The 13404-nt window shown below is 51.5% G+C and overlaps 1 protein-coding gene across 4 annotated transcripts in view; it reads left to right on the forward strand.

The window, feature by feature from the left end:
- Window positions 1–638: 638 nt before the first annotated feature.
- KIRREL3 (kirre like nephrin family adhesion molecule 3) overlaps window positions 639–13404 on the forward strand; it is a 325022-nt gene continuing 312256 nt past the window's right edge. For 2 of the 4 annotated variants that reach the window (XM_054803327.1, XM_054803322.1), the window contains exon 1: window positions 640–880. In XM_054803327.1, the coding sequence (XP_054659302.1) occupies window positions 820–880 (61 nt within the window). In that variant the 5' untranslated portion in view covers window positions 640–819. Of the gene's footprint in view, window positions 881–12780; window positions 12812–13404 lie in introns of those variants that run through there. The other 2 variants (XM_054803325.1, XM_054803326.1) reach the window with 2 other exon arrangements.

Here is a 13404-nt window from a genome sequence, read left to right on the forward strand (position 1 = left end):
TGGGGATGCATCAGCCTTGCAAAACCCCCCGCGCCCCCTCCCCAAGCGCGCGGCGGGAGGCGCTCGCGCAGGGGCTGCTCCCTCCCCGCCCACCTCCCCCCAAAAAACTTTATTTCGGGGTTTCTGTAGTGGCTTTTTTTTTTTTCCCCTTTCGGCTCCAGAGGGGTTTTTTTGGGGGGGAGGAGCCGCTGCCCCCCCTCGGCTGCAACCAGAGCCCCCACCCCCCCTTCCCCAGGAGCTGTGCGAGGCCGCCGGGTGTGAGGGGGTAACTCACCCCGGGGGGATGGGGGGTGGTATTTTTGTGCCCCCCTCCCCGGACTGGAGCTCGGGGGGAGGCTCCGGCTGCTCCCCCCGAATCCCGCAGAGCGGGGGCAGGTGAGGACGGCGCCGGGGGGGGTGGCGTGGTGACGGGCAGCAAGCCCCCCTTTACAAATTTAAATATCGGGGGGGGGAACCATGCACCTGCAAGCGTCTGGGGGTGCACCCCCCCACACCCCCCGTGCATCCCATCCCGGGCTGGCAGGCTGAGCCATCCCCCGGCTGCGAGCAAGTTACTCCCCCTTTAACCATCACTTTCCCTCCCTCCCCTTTTTTTCTCTCTCTCTCTCTCTTCCCCCCCCTCCTCAAAAAGCCAGGCTGCGCCGGCGAGGTTCGCTCCGCCAGTCAAGGCAGCGCTGCCGGGGGAGGAGCTGGGGGGGCGGCGGCGGCGGCGGCGATGGAGCCGGGCGAGCGGAGCCGGCGGGCGGCGGCGGCCTGAAGCCCCCCGCCGGCGGCGGCAGCGGAGCCCCCCTACCCCCGGCGCCGAGCCCACCCTGAGGAATGAGCGCTTTCCAGGCAGACCTCCTCCTCCTCCTCCTCGGGTGCTTCCTGCTCAGCCACGGTAGGACCCGGCGCCGCACTTAGTTTGCGAGCGGGGCGGACGGGAGAAGCGGGTGTGTGTGTGTGTGTGTGTGTGTGTGTGTGTGTGTATCTCCGGGTTGGGGGGGTCGGGGGTGGGTGGGGGGGCTGCGTGTGGTTTTTGCTCTTTGCACAAGGGGGGGAAAAAAGGTGGGGGGAAGAGAGGGAGGATTGCAGAGTTTTTCATGCATTTCTGGCGAGGCAGCTTGCCTTTTTTTAAAAAAAAAAAAGGAAAAATCTTTAGCATGCAAATGAGTTCTTTCTGCTCCAGCTCCGTTAATTAGATCGTGTTTGTGTGTAAACACGGCTTTGCTCAGCAACAGCCCCCCCCACCCCCCATCGCCAGCCGGCCCTTTCGCCGGTTCTGGGGAGGCGAGGGATGGATAATTTCGGTGGGGAGGCAGGAAGCCTCCTCGGCTGGCGGCAGAGGCAGCTCCGGCCCGGGGAGAGCCCGCCGGCTGCGCGGAGGAGCCTGCGGTTGCACCGCCGGGGTGGGGAGCGATTTGCTCCTGGGGAGGCTGGGGAAAGAGTTGCTTTGAATGCAGCCAGCCCAGGGGAGGTGGGGGGGGGGGGGGGGGGGGGGGGGGCCTGCGGTGGTGTTGGGGGGTGTCACTACCGGATCCCACCTCCCCGACAGCACGGGAGCCGGGGCAGGAGTGTAGGAATTTGGAGGAAATTGCCCCGTAACTTTGCTACCTGGTTGTCTTCCCCTCCCCAAATACAAAAAAAATAAGGGTTTGGGGAGTGGGGGGCGCTTTGGGAAGCTGCCTTTGACGTGCTGCTGTGTGCCTGGTCCCTGGACTGTCTGTCACCTGTGGAGGACGCTGAGCTCCAGCCAGACCCAAGCTTCTCCTATCTGCTGCTCATCCCCTCGCAACGCTGGTGTCAAATACCATCTGTGTCACGCCGCCGTGGTCCCGAAGCCAGCTTTTGTGAGGGTAGGGCTTGGGGTTGCTTAAGCGAAAGAAAAACCAGCCCCAAACCCACGCAGCTAGTCCATCTGTTGATTAAATGAAGGATAAAACTTTTGGAGAGAGTAGTGCTTCTCAACGGGCAGCTGGTTTTTTGCTCAGCCAGACATTATTGCTGAACATCCCCCACCATACGCTGTGTTTCCCACTATTCCCCAAGCAGGGATGCCGAGTTTAGAGGTGGCTGCGCTTCTGGTTGTCCTTACCTCTTCTTTTCCTGGGCTTGGATGTGATGTTGGGCTCCCACGCTGCCCTCCCTTCCCCTTTTCTCCTTCCCTCTCTCTGCTTGTACTAATATTCCTTCAGGGAGAAAGCTGTGTTTGCATTCGCTTTTGCTTCTGCACAAAAGAAACCCACTGTGTCTTCCATGTGGATTTCTGGCTGAACAAATTTGAACTCTCCCTGGTACAGCAGGGCAGCAGCGGGTCCGGGGATATCAGCAATTTGGAAGCTGATCCTGGCCTTCTTGCATCTCTCCCCGCTCCCATGAATCTCTCAACTCCCTGCAGGTCAAATGGCAGTTTGCTAGTGGAGCTGAATAAGTTTGTGTTTGGGATCCAGCGGGGATTTGTTGAGGTTTGGTTTGGGTTTTTTTTCCCCCCCTCCTCCTTTTTGCAGCCATTATTTTTAATAAGGGCTAATGCACTCTTTAATAGCGCTTGTGTTCGAAAGCTGCCGTGGCTCCTTGGCTCTGCTGCGCGTAGCATGAGCTCGGTTGATTTGTCTCCTCTGTCTGTACCGTTAGGAGTGTGCATCTGGTACCTTGCTTATTCATGCCGGGTTACAAGGCAGAGATAGTGTCTTGCAGAGCATTTTCAGCTGTTTCCTCCCGTCGGATGAACTGAATGCATTTCTATGGAGTTGCTGCTCGCAGTACATGAGAAAGGAGCTGTCAGCGGCATCGTGGCTTTCCCCTTTGGGGTGAAACCGTGCAAAGGATCCCTAATAGGATTTCATGCAAAGGATTCCTTAAACCACATGGTACTTTGTGGGAGGAAAGGCCTGGATGTAGGAACTGAAGCTTATTTTCCAGCATATGTTGTGTTTGCCTCCCCTTGAGCGGCTGCTGTGTCCAGATGTGGTGGCATTCGCTTTCCGTGGGCAAAGGTGCTCCTAAAGACTGGTGGGCTGTGGGGATGGGATGTTTATGTGTGCACCCAGAGGGCAGTCGTGCCTGGCTCTGGAGGGAGCCGGTGGGCCAAAACTCACTTGAAGGAACAATTAAAATCACTTAACCCTGCCCATCAGGAGTTTCAGTGGCTCCTTTTTGTGGGCGAGGAGCAGGCAGAGCTACATCTGCTTGCCTGCAGCACCAAAGTGCCTTGAAGGGATTTGCCATGATAAGGCAGGCAGGACTTAAATTCCCCTGAGCCAAGGGCAGCAAGGATGGGGGGGATCACCTCTGCTGAAAAACCTCGCTTGGGATCTGTGGTCTGGACACTAGTTTAAAAAAAAAGCTCCCTCACACAAAGCCTCACTGAAAAGGCATTTTCCATCACTGGATCTGTACACCTATGCCCTTGGGTTCGTACTTCGTGGGCCCTGTGCCGCCTCGTGGCATGCCGGCATCCTGCTATTTCTGCAAACCGTGCAGGCTGGAACTTGGGCCCCCAGCTGAGCTTGCAGGAGAAAGGTGCTTGTTGCTCCCTGTCAGGGGCCACGCTGCACCTGGGTGCACAAAGCACAAGCTTCTCTTGAGATCTAGGAAGAACAAATTGCCTTCCCTTGAGCATCCTCTGTCTTTCCCCCTTGCAAATGGTCTGAAGCAGCCTGCACTTTCTGAAAGTCGATAGGTCAGTGTTTCCTGTACAGGGCTGTTTTTCCCCTGGTATTGCTTGTTCTTCCACCCGCCTCCCTGAAAGCTGTCAGGACCACAGCTTTGGTGGAAGGCAAGATAAAGTCGAAGCACGATTTGCCTCCTGCAGAGACTAGATGCGTGGTGCCCCTTGGTGGGAAGAAATTGATGCTGCCATGAAACTAGCTGCCTTTGCTTGTGCGTGGGGAATAGCTTACCTCTTCCTCCTCTGCTCCAGTGTCAGCCAAACTGGGTGAGGCTGGAAGCAACTGGGGAAAGTGCCTGGGCTGTGGGAAGGAGCACCGCTGGAGACCTACAACCACCTCCTCTTACTAGCCTGTGCTGTAACAACCTAGATGAATTTGGCAGGATCTGAAATTTACCTTGGATGGGAAGATTTCTGCCTGTCTGGGACTCTCTTTCTGAAGGCATGTTTGCTTTCCCTCAGGGTGATGAATACCAAGTTCTCTGGGTGTTGGAGGCTGTGTTTTTCTCCTTCACAGTTCACTTGGTTCCTCCCTGGAAGCAAATGCTTTGTAAACTTCTGTCAGAGGGGCCCGTTGTTAGCAGCTGCGGCTCAACTTCCCAGTGGCTTGTCATCCACCCCTGGGGTGGAGAGGGGTTAAATTATGCTGATGAGAGAAACCAGGCCAATGCCACCCATCGCCACTGGTTAGGACTGGAGGATGAGGATTTTAGCATCCCAAGGGGGGGGTTAGTAGGTGATAGGGAGCAAAAATACGAGCTTACAGGGTGCTGGGAAGTGGGTGTACAAAGCCTGGTGACTTTACTCCTCTCTCTCTGCAGCCCACTAGGTTGCTGTGTCTGGCAACCATGAGCCTGGTAATGAGAAGCCTGGAAATCTGTGGTTGTGATCCCTTTTTCAATTTAACTTCTCCTGCCATGTAGCGAGCAGGGTAGTTTTGCAAGAGAAATGTGTTGGGCTGTTTCCTAAACCCATCAGGTGAATCTCAACACTGAGGAGCTGTTTGGGAAGTACAAGGAGTGCATATGGTGCTAGTAAATGAGCAAGTGCTAATGGGCTTTAAAAATTAAGCCAAGGAAGAGTGCTAGCAGCACAAGAAGTTGCAACTAAAAAATGGTTGAGTAGAAGACGGTAATGGTTTGGAAAGGTGCTTTGTGAAGATGGGAGGTCCTGCTGGTGGAAAGGTGCAGGTTTGGCAGGGCCAACAGGAGTTAACAGCCGGGTTGCACAGGAGGGAAACTGAAGTAAGCCTCAAGCTGGAGCTGGTGTTGTCCAGCCTGGGCTATCCCCGGGGAAAAAGCGCAGATCTGCCTCTTCCGATGTCTGTTTTAACGCAATTTAGATTTCCCCATGCTTTCCCATCTTCAGTCTCTACCTCCCGTGGTGAGATTCGCGGGAGGACCACAGATGACTTTGCTCAAACTGGCTTTCTTGCAAGGTTTCAGTTATTTAAAAAGAACAAGGAGGAGGAGCTGTGGTTTTGCTCAGGTGCCCTTTGCTGGAGGGAGGAAGGCGAGGAGAAACACCTGCCCTGACACTAATGCTGTGTCCCTGCTGGCCTCCTTCCTTGCAAGGTTAGGCGGAGGTCCCTGGGCAGGTTATGCACAGCGCATCTCAGGCAGATGTCGATTACTTCTGTGCTTTCCTGTTGTTTTAGGGGACGCCAACTGGAGTAGAAACGTGCACAGAAATCCCTGACAGGTTACCAGCACCGTGTGTTACCAGCTCCCAGTCTCTCTGTAGCTGGACTGCTTATGTTAGAATAAAAAGGCTCAATGCTCTTCTTTCTTTTGTCGCTGTAAATAAAGGGGAGAGGCCGATGTGCCCCTTAGGGTGTGAATTGGCTGAGGATCAAGGTCTTTGAATAAACTGTTTTCCTACAAGCAGTCTGTGATGGAGAGTGTGGCTGGCTTCAAACCTCTGATTTAATGATCGGTTTTTGCGAGTCTGTGCTGTGCTCCTAGCTTTCAGCTCCTCAGCGTGCTGGAGGTGCGGTGTTGGGTGGAGGGGACTTCATGAAAATGCTGCTGGAGCATTGGCTTTACATCACTTCCAGGCTCCTTCCAGTAGGATTTAACAGCTTTTTTTTTTTTCCTTTTACTTATTTTAAAGACCATTAATAACCACAATTGATGAAGGCTCTAATTTAGCTTCTGTTCAGGAGCAATGCAAGTCTTTTCTTTGACTTCAGTGGGAGCTACCTCTGGCCAAAGAGAGCAATAGTGACCGTGTACAAGCTTATTTTATAAATCAATAGGTAGTGAAGCAAATTGGTTGTAAATCAGCCTCTTTCTTATTTGCTGAGATTTAAGGCAGTTGGTGGAGCTGCGAGTTTTTAAGGCGGTCTGCCCTGCCTCGGGGCTGGCAGTTGTCCCAGCTCTTGCAGGGGGTGTGTGAATCCATCGCCTGCAATATTAACTTCAAACGTGCCAGGAAACGGGCAGGATTTCTTTTCTCTTGGCTGGGAAGAGCTGCAGTTTAAAGCCTGTGCTACTCTTTCCGTGCTAGAGTTGAATAGCAGGATCCTGGTGCTACTCAGAGCCGGGTTTCCATTCCTCTACTTCGCTGCACCTTGGGGACTGTCTGTACTGCTCGAAGGGGGAAGAGGAAAATACCCATTTCTGAATTGTGCATTGTGGTAGGGCAGCGCAAATGCTGGGTTCTGGTCTTGGAAACTGTGGCCTAACAGATGTCCTGGTTCAATATGCCTTTTGAGACTATTTATTCATTGCCTTGCTGGCAGGACCCGTGCTCAAGTGTTTGCCTTTCCCTGGTGGCAGCAGTAGCAGCAGCCTCCAAAGTGCTGAAGGAGCTGGAGGTCACTTGGCTGTTACATGGCTCTTCCTTTTACTGAGCTGCATTAAACGGCTTAAAATCTAAATGTGCTTTGAGTGGTACCTCTAGGCTCTGGGCATCCTGCCTCTTAGTGTCACATGCTGTGTAAGTGGGAGGTGGAACGCTTGCATTGTTAAATTCAGATGCTAACTTCAGGATAAGATCTTGTCTTAATATGTTCATTCAACGCCCCCACTTGCAACAAAAGCTACAGCAAGCTTTTGGGTTGTTGCATTTTGGGCTTTCAGGGTGGAGCAGGACGTAATTGGGTTTTTTGAGGGCTTTGCCATAACTGCTGCTCATTAACCATTGATGGAAGCACATCAGACTTTCAACTAGGATAATGGATGCTTTCTTTTGTCTCCAATTACTTTGTGTTTGGTGGAATTGCTGTGCCAGTTTGATATGTATGCGGTCAGATGGTGGCTAATTCACCTCTTAAGTGCTAGTGAATTTATGTTCTTAGGTCTGTTGTTGTCATTTTCAATGTGGCATGTGGCGAAGCCATGGTGTGTACACCCTGCTTGGGTGTGCCAGGGTCTGACTGGATGCTGCAGCACCTAAAGGCTGAAAACTTCAGGAGCCTTTTGGGTGAGCAACCCTGTCTTTGTGGGAGGGGAAACACAAGAAAATGTTAGATAATGTTTTTTAAGATGCTCGCTGCCCAGCAGGATGCATGCTGCAGGCTAGAGGAGCCTTATTAATTACAGATTAAATATGCACCAATAGTGGAAGGGATGAACTTTTTCAAACTTCCTCTTGGATGAAGGATCAAAGCTTTGTGCTGTGGGTCCAGTATTACTTTATTTTCCCCCAAGCAGGGAGCGAGAGTGGGAGAAGCCATTGGGATTGGAGTCCCACCTTGCATTTTGGGCAGGCGTTCACTCATTAACTTAATATTGCCTCACTCATTAGAAGATCAGAAATGAAGGGCCTGAATCCTCCTCCGGCTTCCCCCCCTCCTCCACTAGCATAAATGAGTATTCAAGCTGTATGCTGCCAGTCAGTAAATGTCAATATTGGATAAGTGTTTCCTTTATATCACTGCAATTTAGCATAAGCTGCTTGGAAACAAATGTCTTCCATAAGCATGAGGTGTTTCAGTAAGTACACAGTCAACATTACTATGAGGATTAAATAAATGTCAGCCCCACTTGTATGCTCAGCATCAAGTTAAGACAGCCGAACTTGCGTAACGGCCAGCGTGGCAGTGACAACAGGAGGGATTTTGCAAGTCTCTGTGGAGAATGTGGGATGGAAAGAGCCGCCTTGGATGGAGGTACCTGGATCAGTGCAGAAGCACCTTACAGGAGGAGGTAGCTGGTGGTGCAAAGGGATACACGGACCTTCCTTCAGACTAACAGGTCTGCTCTTTCTTTGGTACTGTCTGGCAGCCAAAGATGAAAACGTGATTCAGCCAACGTTGGCTGGAGCAGGTGGAGTTGCTGGCTCAGGATGAGCACCCTTCTGCAGATCTGCCCGGGCCACCAGCGCTTGGATGGATCTGCCTCTGCCTTTTCCAGTGCAAACTGGGAGTTGCTTGGCTGCAGTTGGCAAGGTTCTGCTGTCACCTGCTTTGAGAACTGCCGGTAAGCCCTGAGCTTGCCTACAGCTCAAGGCCTCCCAAAGCCATGGAGAATTGTAAAGTGACGTTGGTCCGTGCTGGCAAGGCTTGTGCACGTGAAGGTGGCTGAAGGGAGGTGGTCACCTTTGGCTGCTCTGCCTTCAGCTGTGTGAATCAGAGTTTCTCTCTGCCAAACAGGCAAGGGCATCTGGCGTCTGTAAAGGGACCTAAATCCAGCCAGCACATCGAGGTGTTGCTCAATTTTCAGCAGAGGTTCAAATAATTTCTTCATGCTGTATGTGCAGGAAACCCCTGCTCTTTACCACCCCTCACTTTGCATCTTCACCGGTCACCCTGAGATGTTGCTGGATGCTGTCTTGGTCAGTCCGTGGCAAGCTCTGCCAGCAAGGAGAGAGAATTTGGGAGCACGGTGGGGGGGCTGAGCTGGATGTGTTTCCATTCCCAACGATGCAAAACTGCTGCTTTCTCCCCAGCTGGCAAGTAGCTGACTGTAGCCACTTGTTCCCAGCTGCACAAAAATAACTGTAGACAAAATCGTTAGCAGTCAGATGAGCCTTATCAGCTCCTCTAATGCCTGTCTCTGCCTCTGGTCTGCGTGGACTTGTTACCCTGCAGAACGTGTCTTTTAATGACTGGCTATTGCTGTTCCAGGTGACTTAGCAGAGCATCCCAGTCATGTCCTAGCAGCCCCTGTGAGCAGACAGAGGTTTTTTTCAGCTCGTTCATACAGCGGAGTCTAGCTGTGGCTCTTGCCTCGTTAGGCTGTGCATTTACAGCGCCAAAGAAACAGCTTGCGGATATGGGGGGTGTCTTAATTCAGACTAGAGGAAGGGAGCACAGGGGGTGCGTGGGGGAAGGAATACCCGAGTGTTTTTGAATCTCAAACCAGGTCACCTGGCAGAGCCAATGCAGCTTTTATCGTCACTTTTTCAGTTCAGCCTGGCGGTGGCAGCAGCAGCGCTTGCATGGAGCAGAGTGGTCGCTCCAACCTGCCAGTGTCGGGCTCCTTTGGGGAGGTGCGAGGTGACCCACTGGGCTGAGAGCACCAAGCCTGATGTTTGGGGTTCAGCAACCAAGGCCGTTACCCCTCCTGTGCTGCAGAGAGGTTGCTTGAGGGTTGGGGTGGAGAGAAGTATTGGGGGCCTTCTGAAGTTCTCGCCCATCTCCTGAGGAGCAATGGTCACCCCATTGCGTGGTTAGACGCACCTCTGGACAACGGGGCAGACCTTGAGGTAATGCTGCCTGGGAGCACGTAGCAGCCATACAGATGCCATTAACTTCCTCAAAAAGCAGGAAGGGCGAAGGTGTTGGAGGGGGATGGGGGGCTGTGCCTGACTTGCTGCTGCTTGCCCTCTATGCACGAGTTTGGTGGTGCAACGCATGGAGGTGATGAACCCCCCGTGCATCCTTAGTGGGGCGTGGGGTGTCTGTCACTGGTCAGTGGTGCCTTGCTGGGTTGTTTTTCCTGTGAGCTAATCCCCGGAGTGTGATTTAACACTCCTCTCTTTCTGGCTGTGTCTTTAATAAGCTGGGAGTGACGGGGCCACCCCCCCCCACCACCCGCAAGTGCTGAAGAAACAGAACCAACAGATGCTAAAATTAGGCACAGCTGTTTGCAGCGTTTTGTCCTCCCGATCACAGAGTCTGACGCTGTCTACGCTTATTCCTCATCTTGTCCAGAGACTGAAAAGGTTTAAGATGTCAAAGCTTGGAGTGGCTGTAAATTAACTCCTTCTGTCTAAGCTGAAGCCTGATGTACTGGTAGATGGGAGATTTCTTGTGATTTCCTTTATTTGTACTTATAATGGTGGAAATTGCCGGGTAACCTCAAGATGGGCATCTTCTTTCTGTACTGGGAGACAATACTGCTGGTTTTCCCTTGCTTATAAGCTTCCCCATCAGAGACCAAGGGAAACATCTGCTGTCCCTTAGCTGTTACGTGCCCAAACCCAGTTCTTGAGTGCAGCTCAGATAACTGCTGCAGTCCAGCTCGGTCTCTGCGTGCCTAAAGCTGTCCTGATCCATCACCACATCCCAGATAGCATGATCTGCTCTCGCTTTGTCGAGGTGGAAGATTTGCTGAGCGCTTGTTCTTGATTAGCATGCAGACTTTGCATTCGTGGTTTGGCCGTTGGGGTGGGCATCGTCCCACGTGGCTGCTCTTTCCCCACTGACTGGGGTGTGTTTGCTCCTGACTGAACGTAGGAGGCTTTTTACGAGATGATGGCTGTCTCTGTTGCCTGCCACCCCTTGGAAAATGCTCATTCCCCTTCTCTTGGGTTGCAGCGTAGGGGCTCGGTGCCAACCATACGGAGATGTACGCTTCAGAAAGGGCAGAGGGGAAGACTTCATGGGAGAGCAGAAGTGCCTTTTGCTGTCAAGACCAGAACAGTGTAAATGTCGCCTCCTGACAGATCCGTGATGATAGCAGCAGCAGTGCTGTTGGACTGGATGTGAGTCGGGGTCTTGTGTGGTGTTGTAAGTCTGAGGGATCATTTTCTTTTTCTTTGCCTCTTGTGCAAGCGTCTATCTCCTGCGGCAGGAACAGTTTCTGAAGATTCTTCTTGATCCAGTCATGCGTAAAATGATAATATTGGTTTAAGATAGACACTTGCGATAAACTAGGAAACATGGTGCCCTTTGAAATCGTCAAAGCCCTCTTCCATCAAATGGGCTGGCTAGAAGGGCGACTGCCAGGGCATTCTGATTGCTGTGCTTCGGGTGCTAGCCTCCTCCTAAGGTCGCGTTTACTTTTAAAGAGCTGACACCTCTCACCTTCCTCTCCTTCTCTGGGAGGTGCCGACTGCATCAAGGTGGTATCTGCTATGCTTGCTCAGCATCTCTGTGCAGCTTCTTGTGTACTACCTGTGATCTCCCAAATTTGCCTTTTTTTTTATTAACCTTTCTGCAATGGAAGCAAACCAGAAGGGGGAAGTGCTAACCAGGCAAAGCAGGTTTTCCTGGGAGTGGGTAGGGATGGGGAGGAAGAAGGAGAGGAAGAGTGAAGCATCTCTCCTCAAGGAAAAGGAAAGGCCAATGTGCAGTTTCCAAATGGCTGATGTTCCTTGGCGGTGTCTTTACAGTGGTGGTTGTAGCAAACTTTTTATCCAGCATAGTGATTTTTTTTCTGCAGCAGGTAGGTTTCCCTCCATGGCTTGGCTTTCTCCCAAGCATACACAGAAATCCATGTAGGGCTGTTAACCTGAGCAAGTTACTGCTGACTTGAGCAGATCAGAGTTGCTGTCCCAGTGGAAGCATTTTATTCAAAATCAGGAAGAAAAGTTGAAGTTTTGAAACTTGTTGTGGAGCAGGAAACATCCAAGAATTATGGATTGGAAACTTTGAAGTGGACTTGCCAAAATGACGTGTTTGGATACTTGCAATTTTGACACTGAGTTCAGGAAGGGGTTTTTTTGTGCATGAAGGATGGCAAGTACCACTGTCCTTGGGCAGATGAAGGGATGCTGGGAAGCTGTTCTAGGAACTGTTTGACTATCAGTTGCTGGTCACCCTTCTCTGGGGTTTGGAAATAGGATGCAGATCTCTTCTTGCCTTTGGCCTGGCCACTGAACTCGCCGTGATGGCTCTCACAGCATGCCAATTTGTCACGGTATATTTAATTCTAAAACAGTGTTAACCTGATCTATGTGTCCATAAAGCATCTTGTGGTAGGTTTAATACAATTACGTTTTATTGTCTAACACAGTTTATTTCTCTTGATCTGGTTGCGTCCTTTTCTTACCCGTTCTCCTGTATACCATGAGGACATCATGTGCCTTACTTGCTCTTCTCTGAAAGCACCCTTAAAATCAGCTCATAATTATTGGAAAATATGGAAAGATTATAAAGGTGCCATGATATTCATCTGGCCCTGGTGTATTGAGCAGGTGAAGAAAGGACCTAAGAGGCAATTGAAGAGATTGATGGGCAGTAATGGGTGTAATAGTAATTTTTGTCCTGTGTTTTTAATAGTGATAGACGACAAATGCAGCTGGAGCCCCCGTGCGGAGATCAAGAGATGCAGTTAAATTACAGAGGCTTCTTAACTTAATGAGGCCACGTAATAAAAATGAGGCATAATGAGCAAAGTGTAATAGTACTATTATGCTTACGAGTGCTTTAGCAGAGGGCTGAGCAGGGAGTGCCTGGACGTGCTGGGGGATGATCTCATGATCTCTCTGGGAAGAAGGGCTTTCCTGGTTGGGATGAAGATGAGGAGACTTGGAAAAATATTGGCTGGCCAAGTAACATGCTTGCCTGTCATCTGATGGGAATGAACAAGTAGGTGGAGCACCAGGCGTGGTTGATCTCCCATGGTTTTGGGCGAGTCTCTGCTCTTGGTTTTATTTGCTTTATGTAACCTTGAGGAAGTCCGCACGAGCCTCCTTGCTACGTAGATGAAATTGCGATGGGGGGTGTGACTTTGTGGCACGAAGGTGAAGCAATGGGATTTTTTTTTAACAGCCTGGAGGCAGGACGTGCAGGGAATTGATGGGCAGGCTCTGAGAGGCTGGCCAGGGCTGCAGCAGGTTTGCGTGCCAGCGCCTGGATTTGGAGACTCAGCGCTGAGGCTTCCATTAGCTGGATTGGGGCCTTTTTGGGGGTGGAGGTGGGAAGTGGATTAGCATCTGCAGAACAGTTTACGTCTCTGCTGCTGTTAAATGTAGTTAAACTTGAGCGACTTCTAATCTAATAATGAAAGGAAGAGAAATAAGTGTTCTCAGTGATGCATGCCCCTCACGGTAAGTACTAATTGAAAACAGATATTTACTTTAAAATGAAAATGTAATACGATAAATGGTGGGTTGAGAATTTCGCACACGTAGGAGGGAGAAGTGAATGCATGCAGCCTCCCATCTGCTCTGCCCAAGCTTCATGTCCAACCAGGAGCAGGATCTCCCATGCTGTGGGGCTGGTGGGCCAGGAAGCCTGGAGAAAGGACCAGGGGCTTGTGTTAGAGCAGGGCTCAGAGCCTTACTTTGCTAAATTTAGGTGCGCTGAAGTTCTCCATGTGACCTTGATCTGCTGAGGACCTTCCAAGCTGGGCTTCTGTTTCTCCTCCTTGCGAACCTTTCCCAGCTGGAGCTCCAGGTGAGGGAGAGGTTAAGCCTTTTAAGACTGGGGAACTACCATCTCTCTTGTCACTAGGATGGCGGGGCCAGGCAGAGGTGGTCATCCTCTTCCTGATGGTCTCTACTGCTTGAGATGCACCTTGCTGCCCTGAGCTGGCTGTCCTGGCCAGTAGCCCTGCCTTGATAGGTGAGGTGGCCAGTGCTGACCATCCCTGCCTTTTGGGGGCTGCTGGAGGAGCATCAGGGGTATTTCTGGTCCCCTC

Source organism: Grus americana, chromosome 24 (assembly GCF_028858705.1).
Source record: "Grus americana isolate bGruAme1 chromosome 24, bGruAme1.mat, whole genome shotgun sequence".
In the NCBI taxonomy this organism is placed as follows: domain Eukaryota; kingdom Metazoa; phylum Chordata; class Aves; order Gruiformes; family Gruidae; genus Grus; species Grus americana.